Source organism: Macaca nemestrina, chromosome 6 (assembly GCF_043159975.1).
Source record: "Macaca nemestrina isolate mMacNem1 chromosome 6, mMacNem.hap1, whole genome shotgun sequence".
NCBI classification, from domain to species: Eukaryota; Metazoa; Chordata; class Mammalia; order Primates; family Cercopithecidae; genus Macaca; species Macaca nemestrina.
Window position 1 is genome coordinate 180,203,181 of NC_092130.1, and position 16,498 is coordinate 180,219,678.

General features: G+C 61.3%; 1 protein-coding gene across 5 annotated transcripts in view; it reads left to right on the forward strand.

Moving 5' to 3' along the window:
- Window positions 1-16,498, forward strand: part of LOC105464574 (solute carrier family 12 member 7) — a 102,827-nt gene that overhangs the window by 39,924 nt on the left and 46,405 nt on the right. Inside the window, exon 1 of one of the 5 annotated variants that reach the window (XM_071099129.1) lies at window positions 2,842-3,037. The exons of 2 other annotated variants lie outside the window; for them this stretch is intronic. In XM_071099129.1, the coding sequence (XP_070955230.1) occupies window positions 2,914-3,037 (124 nt within the window). In that variant the 5' untranslated portion in view covers window positions 2,842-2,913. Of the gene's footprint in view, window positions 1-2,841; window positions 3,038-4,111; window positions 4,146-9,188; window positions 9,324-16,498 lie in introns of those variants that run through there. 2 more of the 5 variants (XM_071099131.1, XM_071099130.1) reach the window with 2 other exon arrangements.

The following is a 16,498-nucleotide window of genomic DNA, read 5'->3' on the forward strand; positions in this document are numbered from 1 at the left end:
AGGGAGAGGCACCCTCGCCCTGCCTTTCCTATGGGCACCGTTATCCGGACGGCCAGACGAACAGGATGAGCCTCTCCCTCCAGTGAATTCCTGACGAAGCCACCGGGCACTGGAAAATCACTGTTTTGCTCCACGAATCTGTCATTTCAGACATCAAGCACCAACGACTGCTGATGGAGGGGCTACCACCAGACAGCGCGTGGCTCCCTCTGAGAGCAAGCCCCTGGCCTTGCCAGGGGACTGGACCCAGATCCCAGCAGTCCCCTGCCTCCAGATGCCCACTTTCAGGAGACACAGAGGCCTGCACCAAAAGATGCAACTCCAACCCAGGTCTCGGGCACCTCCACATGTCCGAGGGCCGGTTCCTACAACAGGTGCCATGTACAGAAAAGGACAGAGGGTTGGAGGTAGGTAGGAAGAGAGCACTGAAAGTCACACAATGCACATTTAACCCAAGGCTGCAGTGTGGGAGGACATACATGGGCGTGGAAACCCACAGAGCGAAGGAAGGAGCCACCAGGCCCCTAGGGATGGGCTATTGACGGGATGGGAGGGGCCTGCAGCGGCTTCTGGGCTCTGGCAAGGTTCTCTGTCTTGACCCGCGGGTGCTTACAGGGTGCTGATCTCTGTAATGACTCACCTAATTAGAATGCAAAAGGCAGACCTCACCCCCTACCCCAGGCCTCCCATAAGTAAGATCTAAGATTTAAACAAGAGGGAGCTTCAGCCATGGCCCTTGGTCCTAGTCAAGATTTTGTAATTACTGAGAAGACCACCCTCGGAGCTGCTGCAGGACCCTAAACTCCTGGGCCTCGGTTTCCTCCTCTGTAAAATGAAGCTGATGAGTCCTGAGTCCAGGCGCTGGCCCTGGCCATAGACCCTCCAAACCAGCTCCTCTGAAGGTCCACAGCCAGTGTGTGGCGGGCAGCCGTCCCCACAGTCCAGGGGTGTGAAACAGAACTTGTACGTGCGACGGGAGCCCTGCACATCTGTTGCTCCTGCTGGCATCACTTGGGGAGGCCTCGTGCCCACGCTGAGCTCTGTCTAACCTTCAGGAATAGCGCTGAGTGGCAACCAGGATTGAATGTGCAGAAGCCCCTGTTGGGGTGACTGAAGAGAGGGTTTACCCAGCACCCTAAGTGTGAACCCTATAATTGACCCCATTGAGCACTTCTGTTCCCACCCCCTGGATCTTTTCAGCAAAGCCAGCCCTCCTCGTGAGGATACCTGGGGCCAGCCCTCCTCGTGAGGATGCCTGGGAACCATTTTATCTTCTGGGGAGGTGGTTTCCCACCTTCCGTCCCACTGACCCAGGGAGACAGCTGACCTAGCACCACCCACAGCCCTGAGCTCCCTTTGGTGGGAGGTGGGGTGAGAGTGTGGACCAGGCACAGCTCCAGACACCCAGGCCAGAGGTACCTTCACCTCTGCAGAGGGCTGGTGCTGGATGGGGGACATTCCAGGAGGGGCCCAGGCCTCCAGCTTCTGCCCAGAAGAGCCCATGGGGCAAAGGGTAGAACCCTGGGCCATCCCAGGGCATGACTGGCTTTACTGGAAATGGCTGGAGAGGCTGGGCTTGCATTCCTTGATCCCACAGAGCCCCGTGATCCCACAGCCTGGAGGCCATCACTCTCATCCAGCTGCCTTTTAGGATTAGACAGGCATGCTGCTAAAACATGGCCAGGCCATGCCCATTTTCCATGTGACAAGAGGCTGCGGCCATGTTTGCCCATACCACCTGTGTTTCTGCTTTGTTGTTGTACAGCAGTTGTGGGTGATTACGAATAAAGGCTGATTCATTGCACCTGTGTGCCATAGCATTTTAGCCCAGTTCTCCATTGACGGACATCTGATTGTTCCGTTTTTCATGAGTCATTTGTTGAGAAATGTGCCAGGTGCTGGCCGGTGGTATCTTGGTGTACGCCTGGCAGGTTCTAGAACTCCACCTTCCCTGCACCACCCTGTGAGCTTCTGGAACATTTCCCAAGGAGGGAAGGGAGGGTTCCAGGGCAGGGGCCGCAGGGCACTCCTGGGGTAGGCGTGGAGGAGACTGGGGTCTTCGTGGGTGGTATCTGTCATGGAGGGGGACACTCCCTCTACTGGGTTAGGTCCCTAACCTGGAGCTGGACCAAGGTCCAGAGGACCCCATCCCCAGACTATCCAAGACTCCTTCCATAGGAGATGCCTTCGCAGCCAGGCTGGGCTAGCCATGAGCCAGGCTAGGAGCCCAGGGTCTGAGCCGGTGTTGACCGCCTGGAGTGGGTGGGAGGACTGTGTGGGAGGTGGGTGCTGGAGGATGGCAGGGGGGGCAGGGGGCTGGAGCAGGAATGGGGGGCAAGCAGGAGGGGGTGCCAGGGGGGGCCAGCAGGAGGGGCCCAGCAGGAGGGGGTGCAGGAGTGGTGGTGGGGGTTCCCGCAGGAGGGCGTGCAGGAGGGGCAGGGGGCTGGAGCAAGAGCAGCGGAGGGGTCGGGGTGGGGGTAGGAGATCGAAGAAGGGGACAAGCGGGGGGGGGCAGGGAGGGGGGCAAGCAGGAGGGCGGCAGGGGGATGGGGTTTCCAGCAGGCGGGGCAGGGGGCTGGAGCAGGAGGGGGTGCAGGAGAAGGAGAGGGGATTCACTGGCTCTGCGAAGGTCGGGGGCGCAGGCAGCGAAGGCCCAGCGTCCTGGGTCGGGGCGGTCGGGCGGACGCAGCCTGGGTTGGGGGGTCCCTGCGGGAAGTCGCCTGGCCCAGCTCCGCCGCGGGCCAACTTTTCTTGGGGCCGCGGGGCCAGCAGGTGAGGTCACGTGGCTCGGGCGGGGCGGGGCGGTCGGGGCTGGTCGGTCGGACCCCGCCCCTGCGCCCAAGTCCCGTGGCGTCGGCGGGAGCGGCGCAGCGCGGGCCGGGCCGGGGCAGGGACTGTGGGCTGCAGGCAGCCATGCCCACCAACTTCACCGTGGTGCCCGTGGAGGCGCGCGCCGACGACGGCGGGGACGAGGCGGCCGAGCGGACGGAGGCGCCGGGCACCCCCGAGGGCCCCGAGCCCGAGCGCCCCAGCCCGGGTGAGCGCGGCCGCACCTGGCCGGACAAAGGCCGAGCGCCCCGAGCGCGGGTCTGGGCCCTGCATCCGGGAGGGGAGGTGGGCGGCGCGGTGGGGGCTGTGGCCGCGGCGGTGGGGCCGGGGTACGGGAGGCGCCCCTTCCCGCGCCCCCACCGCCTGATCTTCTCGGCCCCCCACGAGGGCCCCCACCCCACGTTAGTGGCAGGGCTGGCGGGCGAGGGGCTGTGCCCAGGCTCCGGGTACCATCGGCTCGGGTGGGACCGGGGGCGGAGGTGTGGACGCCGCTGCTGGTAGCTATGGAAACGGGGAGGGGCCGGACCGCGGCTCGAGAGGGAGCCCGGGCCCCTGGGTGGTCCCCGGTGGGACAGGGGTGGCGGTGGAGACCCGGGCGGTTCGGGAGCCGGGGCGTCCTGCGTCCCCTGCGCCGCGGCCGTCCGGTCCCACTAGCCCGGGCCGGCCAGTCCTGCACCCGCCTGACCCTGGAGGAGCCGCCCACCCCCCAGCGGCGGAACAGGAAGGACTGCGCCCTGGCTGGGGAGTGGGCGGCCGCCGGGGCCTTGCTCAGGCCGCGTCCTCCCGGTTCCGGGAATCTGGAGGTTTCTAGCACTTTCACTTTCTCTGGGGGTTGGGGATGGGACTGGGGAGAGAATCCCCCAGCCCTGTTCCCTCCATCCTGGCTCCAAATCCCAGTTACTCCCGGGATCTCAGCCCCATCTAGAAAGCGGAGGCTGTTAGGCCCTTCCCTCCAGAGTCTCTGAGAAGGTGACGGGACTCAGTCCAGCCGCCACCCCGCGTGCTGGCCGTGCCCGCATGTGCCCGGGTCTCATGCAGTGGGTGGCAGCCTCCCTGTTCCCTGGCAGTGGAAGGAAGGAAGGTGAGGTCTATCCAGGGACAAGTCCGGCGGCAGACCCCAGATCCTTCCTAACCCACCATCCCCGGCAGGAAAGGCCAGACATCCCCTCCAGGCAGTTTAGGAACCCAGGGACACGAGTGGGGACCCACCGTGAAGGCACCCACCGAGGCGGGTGAAGAGTGGGCTCAGCTTCCTCTGCACGGAGGCCAGCCCAGATCTTGGAATTGGTCAGGCTGGATGCCAGGCTCAACACCAGGTGAAGTGCTAAGCAGGGTCCATGAGTCCAAGCCCCTTCTCTCCAGTCATCAGGGCTGAGTCAGGAAGCACCAAGGAGGGTGGGCTCTGACCTGGTCTTTCTGTGTGAGCTTTATAGCAACGCCCCCGAAACGCACTCAGAAGGAGTCTTCCCGCCTGGCCGGCCCTTTCTCAAGGCTGATCAGGTTCACTTTTGTCTCTAGACTGTAAGTGTCGTTTGCTTTTAAGCCAGAGGGAATTTTGTGCTTGTTCATTTTCTTGTCTCTTCTACTCTCAAGGCTGTTGAGCGGTACCCTGGGCCTCTGTCTGCCCGGGAGGCAGTGGCCCTGCCGGCGCACTCAGGTCCTGCTACTCAGGTCCTGCTACAGGCGTGTCAAGAGGCTCCCTGGCCCTTCATGAAATCGGAAACAGGAGGGAACGGGCCAGGTGTGGGCTTCTGGACACACTTGAAGGTGGCCTGTGGTGTGAGCTGAACTTGGGAGATTTCTCCGAATTGGCAGAGAACTTGCACCTGGGGCTTTTGTGCTGGCCACGCTTCCTCTTCCACAGAAAGGGCCCGGTGCCCAGCCACTGCCAGGCTGTAACGGGCATGCAGCTGCCCTTCGGAATCCACTTGATCACATCCTGATCTTCAGCCCACAGAGGTGTGGCGAGGAGTCCCGTGATGGGCACAGAGCCTGGGGAAGGAGGCACAGGTTTTGCTTTTTGGTGGCGGTGGTGGTGGTCGGGGGCAGGGGTCCTGCAGCAGCCGGAGCCGCTCCCAAAGGCCTGCTGCATGGGGTCCACGCCACAAGGTCACAGACCAGGTCCAAACCTGTCCAGCCACGGGAGTTACCGGCACCCAAGCTCTTCCTGACTCCATTGCCGTTCCCTCGAATGGTCCATGGAGGTACCATAGAGGTACTTCTGGGCTGGCGCCTGGGTGATGGTGAAGCAAGTTTGGGGGGCCTGGTGGGTTGCTCCCGGGCACTGCTAGGTGGGCGTGGAGAGGGTGTCCTGAGCCACCCCAGCTTGAACAGGGGACTCGGCGTCCTGAGCCCGGGTTGGGGGTTCGGGGGGAGGAGGGGTAAATGCTGCTGCCCAGGCTGCCTGGCTCGACCCAGAACCCAGCAAGGCCGTGTCTGCCCAGCCTGGCTCCAGGAGCCTCCTGTCCCCGACCCCTGCAGCTTCCCTGCTGCCTCTGGCGGAGCCTCTGCGGGAGGCGTCCTGTTCCCAGGATGGGCACTGTGCCCTCAGCACTTCTTCGGACAGAGCTTTTATTCCTGGTTTTATTTTTATGTGAAATGCCTCGTCTTGAAGCGATGGGACATGTTAGCCCTCAGTTTCTCAGTGGGGTGATTTTTCGAGTAGGAGGTGGGAGGACAGTGCTGGGGGCCGGCTGTGTCTTGAGTAGGAATTGGGGGGACACTGCTGGGGGCCGGCTACGTCTTCAGTAGGAGATGGGGGGACACTGCTGGGGGCCGGCTACGTCTTCAGTAGGAGATGGGGGGACACTGCTGGGGGCCGGCTGCGTCTCCTCTGACTTCAGGGTGGGTTGGGTTTTATAACTGACTTGGGGGAGCCCACTCTTCCTCCGTGACTACATCAGGGTAGACTCGCTCCTTCCCAGGTTATACGGATGCGTCGAGGGGTGTCGGGACCCAGGAGACCGTGGGAGGGGTGGGGAGGGAGGGCTGGCCGGTGCCCTGGCCTGTCTGGAAGGTGCAGTGTGCAGAGCCTCCGGCGAGGCCCCGCAGGCCCGGACCACCCACTTTCTAGGAGGGACGTCCACATGTCCGGGGCTCCCTGGGCTGGGAGAGGGTGGGTCCTGCCTGGCACCCCCAAGTCTCCCACCCTCAGCTGGGGCTCTCCCGGGTTTGCCGGGAGCTTTTCCTGGCTCGGGCGCCATTTCCCTCTTTGGGTTCCGTTTCTGAGATTTTCCACTGTGGCTGAGCTCGTGTTGGTTGTCCAGGGGCGGTCTCGCCTCCCTCTGCCCCTGGCCGCTGACAGAGGCCCGGTCGCACAGTCAGCGGCCTGCCTGTCCCTCCTGCTCCAACTACCTCCCGTGTCTGTGTTGGGAGTGCCCTCCTGAAATCGTAAATCTTAGGATAACAAGAGCTGCCACTTCCCGTCCCTACTCAGAAGGCCGTCCTGGGCCATCCTTGCCTGTTGGGTGCTGGGTGCCATGCTCTGCACTGGCCTTGGGAACAGCGAGACGGTGCACGCCGGCTGCACTGATCTGGGGTCCCCTTTGGGGATGCAGGGACTTGGGGGATCATGCATTACATAGGGGGACCATGCACAGAGCATCCGGGTTCCGTCCTTCTGAGTAGGGACGGACAGCTCTTGTTGTCCCCAGATTTCAGGAGGGCGCTCCTGACACAGACACGGGAGGTAGTCGGAGCTGGAGGTGACAGGCAGGCCGTTGACCCTGTGGCTGTGCCTGGGAACGCCTGCAGCAGCTGGGCACCACCTTGTGGGTATGGATGGTCATGGATATGTGGTGGGCAGGCAGGGAGGCTACGAGACATGCATTTTGTGTATCAGCTTCCCTTTTTGAAACCAAAGGAAACAAAAGATACACAGGAAGGTGGTGGCTGCTGGGCATCTAGGCTGGGGCCTGTGCTTCCTCCTGCGCCTGGTATACTCCCAGGCTGTCTCCAGGCAAGAGGCCCTCCTTAGCAGGCATGCGGTAAAGTGTGGTGCCTTCGATCAGCTGGCCGGGCGCATGTGTGCAGTCACCTGTGTGCCTTGTGAGTGTGCAGGTGTATCCATGTGTGAGTCATGTGCTTGCACCATGTATATGTGCACATGCATGTACACGCGTGTGCACACATGAGTGCACTGTGCTCTTGCACAGCTGTGTGCTGTGGGCATGCTCGCGCGTGCGCGTGTGCGTGCGTGTGTGCGTGCACGCGTGTGTGCGTGTATGTGTGCGTGCGCGCGTGTGTGCGTGTATGTGTGTGTGCGTGCGTGTGTGCGTGTATGTGTGTGTGCGCGTACCGTGGCAGGTAGACAGGGACTGGGGCTTCCTTCGCAGCAGAGGGACACATGGCATTGGGTGTCCCTCTGGATATCTGTTCCTTTCCCCTGGGCTAGGCCGGTCAGTGAGTGGCCAGCAGCTCCCCCTCTTGGTGTGGCCTTATGTTCAGGTCTGAACCTGCTCCAGGGCCTCTGATCATGTGAGGAGACCTTTGCCTCGTGGACTTGGTTTCCTGTCTTGCAAAGCTCCCCAGGCCTCTCGGAGTGGGCGAGGCCAGCGGATTCCACAGTGGTTTTCTGTCTCGTGTTGGACACCAGATCCCCTACTTAGAGTGGGTGACTTCTCAGTGCCTCTCCGGTGGTCTGGATGGCTGTTGGGAGGGCGGTGCCAAGAGGAGGGCCAGGTGCTCAGGCCTGGTGCAGGGGGCTGGTCGGGGCTGAAGCCCCAGGCTTGCTGGGGACCAGTGAATGTCGGAGACCTTGCCAGGCGGGCTGGAGTCAGGCAGAGGCACCTGCGGGACCCTGAGGGTGAGTTGGGGGCTGTCCTCCCTCATGCCTGGCAGGAGTGAAGTCACCTCTGTCAGGGCCTCTGCCCTTTGGACGTGGGGCCACGTCCTGCAGAGCTCCTTGGACCTGACCCAGGGATTCCGGGATGGCCCAGGCTCCTGCATGGGGGATGGGTGGCCTTTGTAAATCACAGAAAGCGACCTAGGTGGGCCTCAATCACTTGAGAGGTTTATTTGCCAAGGTTAAGGATGTGCGTAGCACAGAACCACGGGAAACTTCTGTGGTCCGGGCTTTTCTTCTCAAAGAAGGCTGGGAACTTGAATATTCCGAGGGTAAAGCGTGCGTATTAGGGGAAGAAAGAAAAAGAAGAGGGAGGGCAGATAAGAGGCAGGCAGCATTTGATCAGTGTTCACTGAACCCGTGTGTCACACGTGGGGGTAGAGGAAGAACCCCTCACGCCTCACACTCAGTGAATCTGCACATTTACCTACGACACAGTCACCACGGGGTGCGTGAAGTGCTCAGGTGTGCGTTTGCCTCTGGCGAGCAGAGCAACAACTCCTGGTTCTGTCCTTGGTCCCGCACCGTGAGGATGAGCTGTCGTTTCCACGGTCAGGGTGTGTTTTGTTGCAACTGCTTTAGCGTAAGGATCCTGTGGGCCCCAAAATGTGAGGGAGGCGTGTAGCTTCCTACACAGGAAGAAAACAGAAGGCAGGTTGCGTGACCCGTTTCCCAGCGTGACTCTTGCCTGAGACTTAGTGGGTTTGGTCCTGAGATCCTGTTTTCCTTCCATACCTTGGACCAGCGAGCCGTCCCAGGGCTGCCGTCCTTGGGCACTGCAGACAGACCCTGACGTGGCACCGCTGGGCACAGCACTGGGAGTGGAGGTCAGCTCAGGGGGACATCCCAGCCATGAAGGGCACGAGTGGAGCTGACACACCAGTGATCGATTGCCTCTGTGGGGCCGGCCGGCTGCCCGGAGGGCTCTCTTGTTACATCTCTGTTGGAATATGAATTTTCTTTTTTTTTTTTTTCTTTTTTGAGACAGAGTCTTGCTCTGTCACCCAGGCTGGAGTGCAGTGGCACAAGCTCAGCTCACTGCAATCTCTGCCTCCCAGGTTCAAGCAGTTCTCGTACCTCAGCCTTCCGAGTAGCTGGGACCACAGGCGTGCAGTAGCACGCCTGGCTAAGTTTTATATTTTAAGTGCAGATGGGGTTTTGCCATGTTGGCCAAGCTGGTCTTGAACTCCTGGCCTCTAGTAGTTTGCACACTTCGGCCTCCCAGAGCACTGGGATTACAGGAGTGAGCCACCATATCTGGCCGGAATATGAATTTTCTAAGCTGTGCCTTAGACCGAGGTCTGGAGGGCAAAGTTTGATGTTTGATGTTAAGTATTAACCACAGTTCCTGGCTGGGTGCTTTTGATTTCAACCAGCTCCATCAGCTGAGTGTTTCTGGGGGCGGCTCCCAGAGTCATTTTGTGATGGCCGCGTGGTGGGTGGGGCAGGAGTCCCTGGGTGCTGGGGAGTGTGAGACCCGCCGGGGCCTTGAGCGAGCGGCAGTCTGCTCCCTGTGGGGCCTGGTAACCCTGTGGAGCCTGGCGGAGCTGGGCATGGACGGCGTTCAGGAGTGGACCAGCTGGTCTTCAGGGCACTGGGCTGGGCTGGGGGCGTCTGGGGCCTGGTGAACAGATGACTGGGGGCCCTCCTGGTAACTGACACGGTGGGGGCTGGTCTTCTTTGGTCTTCCTTCTCAGAGGCTGGGGAAGTGCCGCCCAGGGACAAGGGCAGAGCACAAAGGGTTAATACCTTTCCTTTGTGAAGAGGAGGGAAACTCCCTTTTGGGGGCAGAGGCCTGTTCTGTGAAGATAAACCTCTGGCTTCGATGCAGCAGCCTGAACGATGAGCTGCCTGGCTGGCCATGCTGTCCAGGCCCTGCCTCTTCCCTTGTTCGTGGCCGCTGACTCCCCAAGGGTCCTGGAGCCTCTGGCCGGGAGTGCCGGGGAACAAGCCTACAGCAGGGTCCCCTTTGGCTGGTCGGTGACTGCAGGACCTCATCCCTGCGGGGAGGGGTGTGTGCTGCTGTTGCAGAGGTCTCAGGGTCTGAGGTGCTTGCGGCCCTGGGCTGTGACGCGGGCCCCCAGCCTGCCAGCCAGTGCCTGTTTCCGCTCTCTCCTTGGGCGGTTTCTTTTTGAGGAAACAGTTGTGGGGAGGAGAGTGCTGTGTCTGAATCACGTGTGAATCAAGGGTGGTTTGTTTCCTGCGTTCTGGGGTTTTCTCGGGCAGCACCCCACACGCACCTCCCTGGTGGGCCACTGAGAAAGGGAGGAGGTTGTGCCTGGAGATAGGGAGGCTGGTGGAGGCATCGCGATCTCAGAGGGGATTAGGCCAGCTTCTCCCTGCAGACACTGCCCGTGAAGGCACCTCCCAGGCCTGGATCGGGATGGGTCAGGGTCTGACACGCAGACTCTCACTGCCTCTCTGGCTGGAGGGGCTGCCCTTCCTCTGGCCGGGACACTTGTGTGTCTGGTCTTCGCCCTTCCGTCTGCACCGCCTCCTTCGCTCTCGGAGTGGGGACACAGGCTGGTTGGACAAGCCCAGGAGGCTGCTCCCCAAGGGCCCAGCCCATCAGGATCTGTTTACTGACCACAGAGTCTGCATTCACTGTGTTGATAAGGTGTCGGAAAACTAATCTAGAGTGAAAAACAGACCAGAACTTGCCTCTGTGGCTGGGGGCCTTGGCTGGGGAGGGAGCTCGGCTCTGTGGGGAGTGGTCCTGGGGTCTGGGATGAGAGTGAGGCCTGTGTTGACCCCTGGAGTCAGATTGCCATCCACTGTGCTGGTTCCAGTGGCTCTGGGAAGTTAGGGGGCTGGGGCCTGAGCTCAAGGCTGGCCATGGACAGCCGCACGCAGCATGCCCGTGTGCTTGGTTGGCGTGTCTGGCTGGTGTGTCTGCCATGGCCTGGAGCCGTCCTCATGGTGGGGTAGCCCCGCTGGCCCTCCCAGCATTCCTGTCCATTTAGACCCAGTGCACAGGAGATGTCCACCTTGTACATGTGCATTCGCGAGGAGGATGTTAAAGTGATCCTTGAACATTTGCTCCGTGCCTCAGTTTCCCTTGCCAGGAGCCAGCCTGTCACGAGGGTGGCAGTGGCCATGACCTCTAGTCTCCTTGGCTCTGTCTGCAGACCTCTGGCGCCAGCGGGTCGGGCCTGGGCTTTCAGGGAGGCTCGGAGACGCCCTGGGCAGTCACTGGGGAGGGATTGAGTGGAGTGGAAATCAGAGGAGGGAAGTGCGCCAGGCCAGGCCCCTCCTGGGTCCCCTCCATGCCACCAAGGGTCCCGACCGCAGCCCAGATGGAGCCTGTAACAGGAGCTGCCCTGGGAGGGCCTGGCAGGTGCGCTGGGGCCCTGCCTCTCCCGCCTTCCTTCGTCTCTGCCCCTGCAGGCTGCCTGGGCCCCGAGCCTCTGGCACTAGGGGACTCAGACGTCACTCCATGGCTCAGACGTCACTCGGGCTGCTAAGGGAGGAGGCTGGACCAGGACCAGCAAAGAGCCACCTGACAGAGGGTTCGGGAAGTGAGTTCACCCGAGGCCGCCTTCCCACAAGCAGGCGTGTCCTTTAGATGGAAGGACTGTGGTCCCAGTGTGTGCCTGTGTCCTGGGCACCCCGCCCCATGGGTGGTGCAGTCTGGGGGCTGTAGCCCCTGGGACTTTCTGCAGATGTGTGTGCTGCAGATATGTGTATGTGTACACGTGTATGTGCAGGTGTTTGTGTGTGACTGTGACTGTGGTAAGGGTATGCACACGTGAGTACAGGTGCGTGTGCAGGTTTGCGAGGTGAGTGTTGTGTGTATGGATGAGTGGGGTACCGTGTGTGCGTTTGAGTACGGGTTTGAGTACGGGTATGGAGAGTGTCTTACGTGTGAGCATGTTTGCGTGTGCACGTGGAAGTGCCTGTCTGTGCATGCGTACCCATGCAAGTCTGTGTGTGTGTGAGTGTGTGTTTTGTGTGGCGGGTGTTCATGTGTGTCTGGCCGTAGCTTGCCAGGACCTTCCAGCCAGGCTTCCTTGCTCCCAGTGCCTCTTACGGTGAGCTGGGATCTCCTGGGCTCTCCTGGTTTACAGGATGCTGGTAGTGGTGTCTGCACAGACCGTTGGGAGGAGGGCCCTTCGGGAATGGGTGATGAAGGGCCTGTTTTTGCCTCAGAAGACAGCACTGCTTTAGCCAGAAACTTGTGCTGGAAGCTTCAGCGCTTACCTGAAACCCCCGGGTCCCAGCCTGAACACTGGGCGGTTCTCTTCCTGTGCCCCCAAGAGCCTCAGGTTCTGGATTTTAGGGGCAGAGGGAGGGCAAGTGTCAGGGGTCATCAGCTGGCGTTCGGGTCCTGGAACCCAAACACACTGTACTTTGGTGCCTGGTGCCATCACCAGGAGCCCGGCCTCCAGGCGGTGGGGGTGGGGGAGTGCTCCTGGGTCTGCGTCTTCACAGGGAGCCCAGCCTCCAGACAGTGGTGTGGGCGGGGGGTGTTCCTGGGTCCATTCAGTTGCGGGCTGTTCCCAGAGGCCATGTGGGCTGATACCACTGGGTCACCACGTGGACTGATGCCACTAGGTCACCACGTGGGACTCATTCTGCTGCAGGTGTCCCTGTGGCTCCAGGGGAGGGTGGCCCCCTGGACCCAGGGGACACACAGAGCCAGGCCTGAGCACCTCCCGGAGTGCAGGGAGCCGGGAAGCCTGGACCTGCTTGTCCCCTGCCCCGGGCCTGGCGCCTCTCTGTGTGCACAGGTCCTGTGCCGCCTGCCACTGCTCTGCAGGGCTGGGGAGCTGGACAGACCACCCACGCTGGAGGGCAGGAAGGGGCGGAGGCTGCCGGACCTGACTCCAGCTTCACAGCCCCTCCTGCCTGTCAGCTGCTTCCAGCTCTAAGAGGACGTTCCTGGAGCCCTTTTCGGAGAATGGCTGTAAAATCCCAAAACGCAGGAGGAATAGGGGGAGGGATGAGCCACTGAGAAAGGGATGAGGTTGTGCCTGGAGATAGGGAGGCTGGTGGAGGCATCGCGATCTCAGAGGGGGTTAGACCAGCTTCTCCCTGCAGACACTACCCGTGAAGGCACCTCCCAGGCGTGGATCGGGATGGGTCAGGGGTCTGACACGCAGACTCTCGCTGCCTCTCTGGCTGGAGGGGTTGCCCTTCCTCTGGCCGGGACACTTGTGTGTCTGGTCTTCACTCTTCCATCTGCAGCCGCCCCCTTCCCTCTTGGGGTGGGGACACAGCCTGGTTGGACAAGCCCAGGAGGCTGCTCCCCAAGAGCCCAGCCCATCAGGATCTGCTTACTGACCACAGAGTCTGCATTCACTGTGTTGATAAGGTGTCGGGAAAACTAATCTAGAGTGAAAAACAGACCAGAACTGGCCTCTGTGGCTGGGGGGCTTGGCAGGGAGGGAGCTGGGGAAGTGGTGGGAGGCTTGTGGTAGGTCCGGTGAGCAGGGACAGGCCTTTGTTAATGCTTGGCAGATAGATGTTTTCTTGCCCAGGTGGCCGCAGCCAGAGAAAACTCAGCAAAGTGGCTCCAGAGGGCCACAGGGCTGCTCAGTGTCGGGGGCTGGAGGCCGGGCAGGGGCGGTGGTGGCCACTGTGTGCTGTGACATGCGTCCATGGGGTGGATCTGTGTGTGGATAGCTAGCACTGGGGGCGCACAGGATGTCTGCCCACTTGCTTACCTGAGGTCGTTTTCATAATAAAATTAAGAGGTAGAAAAAACAAGATGAGAAAAAACTGACCTATGGCCAGCTCTCCAGGCCAGGGCTCGACCTCGCTGCCTTCATGGCTGAGGAGGAGAGCGGCATTGGTCAGCCTGGTGTGTCTGGTTCTCCACCACCGGCTGTCGGCATTTGCTGGCTATTGGGAGGGCTCCTCCAAGGTCTCAGGGGCCCACCAGAGGCCGTGGTTCTGGGGCCTGGACCCAGGCCGGGCCTGCTGGCCAGACGCTGTCAGTCCAGGGCCTGTCTGCTTGGGCAGGTCCTGTTGAGACCCTGGCCCCTGGGGATAGGTCAGCCTGGTGCATGGGGTTCATGAAGACACCAGACAAGCTGTGAGCAGAGCTGCTGCTGGAACTGCTTTAAACCTGGAGGGACGGGCGCCGGTGGCACTGGTCAAGGCCCTGTCCCAGCACAGGTAGGCAGGGCGGTTCACCCAGTGCCAGCTGCCTAGGGCCGCTTGGGGCAGGTGAGCGAGGAGGGGCCTCTGGGGAGAAGGCACTAAAACAGGCTGTTCCCAGGGACGAGGTGGGCCAAGGCCAGGGCTGTTCCCAGAGCTGGGAAGATGTTGGGATGGACGGAGCAGGAGAGCAATGCACACAGCTGTGGGGGAGTGGCCACGGGCGGTGGGGGGCTCAGCTCATTGAGGGCTCCTGGTGGGTGCTCACCACGCAGAACCACACCCCTCCAGGCTCGTGTTTCACCTCCTGTTTCCTGGTGTCCTTTGGTGTCCTTTTCTGTCCCAGGACATGTCCAGCATCCAGCGTGACAGACACCGAGTTCCCAAACCTCCTTGGGCTCCTCTTGGCTGTGACGGTTTCTCGGACTTTCTTTTTTTGGTGACTCTGGCAGTTTTGGGGAGTCCTGGTCCATTTCAGAGAATGCCCCTCAGTTGGGAGGTGTCTGGTGTTTTCTCTCGTGGTTAGCCTGTGGCTGGGTGTTTCCGGGAGGAAGACCCCAGAGGACAGGCGCCCTCCCTGTACACGGCGTCTGGGCACACGCGTCAGCCGGACTGGGCGCAGTCTCCTCAGGGCGCCGTCTCCCCCTCCGTTACCCATGAGTGCAGCTCACCTTCCTCTCCCACCCCAGCCAGGCTTCTGGACCCTCATTCAGGGTTTGGGGTCTCGTTTTGGTTCCCGCTGTTGGATCTGCAGATGGGCTTGCCTTTGGGGCCTGCCGTGCTGTGGATTTGGGGGCTGCTGTGAGACCATCCAGCCTTTGAAAGGCTGTGGAAAGATAGATGACAGCAAGCGGCTGCAGGAGGCCCAGGGTCCGGGCGGCCTGTACAGGGGCTTCTTTCCCGGTGACTCTGGCCGGGTCCTGTGGATTTTTAATTCTGACGGCGTGTCTGCAGAATGAAGCACCGTACAAGCCTCGACAGGCAGCACGGACAGTACCAGCCCCTGCCGTCCTGATGCTGCCCGAGGGCGAGGGACATTCGTGGATGATTCACGGGCTTCATGAGCTATTTGCAGACATCCGCCCGAGTCTCCTTCAAGGGGAAATTCCTGAGCGGCCGCCTCGCCTCGCTGTTCTCTTCCGAGGCGTGTGGGAGCCCAGCCGGCCTGGTGGGAGGAGAGGGTTGAAATGCCGTGGCTGCTACTTCTCGCCCTGGATGCTACTGGCTGAAGGAGCCTTCTTTTAAAGCCTTATTGATCACGTTTCTCAGTGATAACAGGAACCATCACGCACGGTCAGGGTGCGAAGTGGAGCGGCCCAGGCCTGGGGGACCCTGGACTTCCTGCTCCACACTCCTGCCCCACACGCCCGCCGGAGGGACCGTGGTGTTAGCGAAGGGGCCGTTCCCATCGCTCCCGACTGGTCACATGGTTGTTTTTTTTTTTTTTTGAGACCGAGTCTCGCTCTGTCGCCCAAGTGGGAGTGCAGTGGCGTGATCTCGGCTCACTGCAAGCTTCGCCTCCCGGGTTCCCGCCATTCTCCTGCCTCAGCCTCCCAAGTAGCTGGTACTACAGGCGTCCGCCACCTCGCCTGGATAATTTTTTGTATTTTTTAGTGGAGACGTGGTTTCACCATGTTGGCCAGGATGGTCTCGATCTCCTGACCTCGTGATCCCCCCGCCTCGGCCTCCCAAAGTGCTGGGATTACAGGCGTGAGCCACCACGCCCGGCCTGGTCGCATGGTTTTAAGGTGTCCCGAGTTTTGCTGCACTTGGTTTTGGGGAGACCATGAGCTTGGCATGAACTGAGATTCCTGAGTCAGCCTTTCTAAACTGTCCTGGGCAGGCCACTGCTGTGATGTAAAATGTGAAAGGAGCAGGCCTTTACAGGGGTTTCTGTGAGGTGAGTTGAGTATTTCAGTCCTTAAATGTGGAGACAAATCAGAAATGGGTTTGTCTTCTGAGGAGGCGAGTTAGGTGGGGGTCGGTACCGTGGCTCATTATGTGTCCTGACCGGAACCGGGATCAATCCTCTGACCTGCCGAGATGCCTGCCGTCCCCCAGGGGAGACGGACCGGGTCGGGGCCCCGCTGTCCCCCAGGGGAGACGGACCGGGTCGGGGCGCTGCCGTCCCCCAGGGGAGATGGACCAGGTCGGGGCTGGGTTGGTGTCTGTGCCGCTCCTGCCTGAGGCTGGGTCGGTGTCTGTGCCCCGCTCCTGCCTGAGGGCACGCGGTGTCTGGGTGCTGTTTTTTGGCCCACAGGGTGGATTTGGCTGGGGACACTTGATCTGGGTTGTTGGGCCATCCCTTGCCCCCGCTTCACCCAGCCTGTCAGAGGCCACCTGTGCATGGCGCCTGGGCAGGGGCACCGCCGAGGCCTGCCCTGAGGGTTAGACACTGTGGGCCGCCCGGCAAGAACCCTGCCCGTCTCACCCTCCTGCACCGCACACCCAGTCTTTCCTGTGTGTCCGTTTGTCCTCTGAGGAGCTTTCCGGTCATCATGAATGTGCAGAATGACGAGGGAGGAGGTGCCATCCCAGGCGAGTGGCCCTATCCCCAAAACACAGGCGGGGCTCGGCCAGAGGAAAACTCGCTGCCCTTCACAGCAGCCAGGCCTGCCGATGTCCAAGTCCAGGCCAGGGGAGCGCAAGGGACACAGCTGGGTGTGCAGAGGATTAGAGAGGTGGCTGGGTGTGCAGAGGGTTAGATGAGGGGGCTGGGTGTGC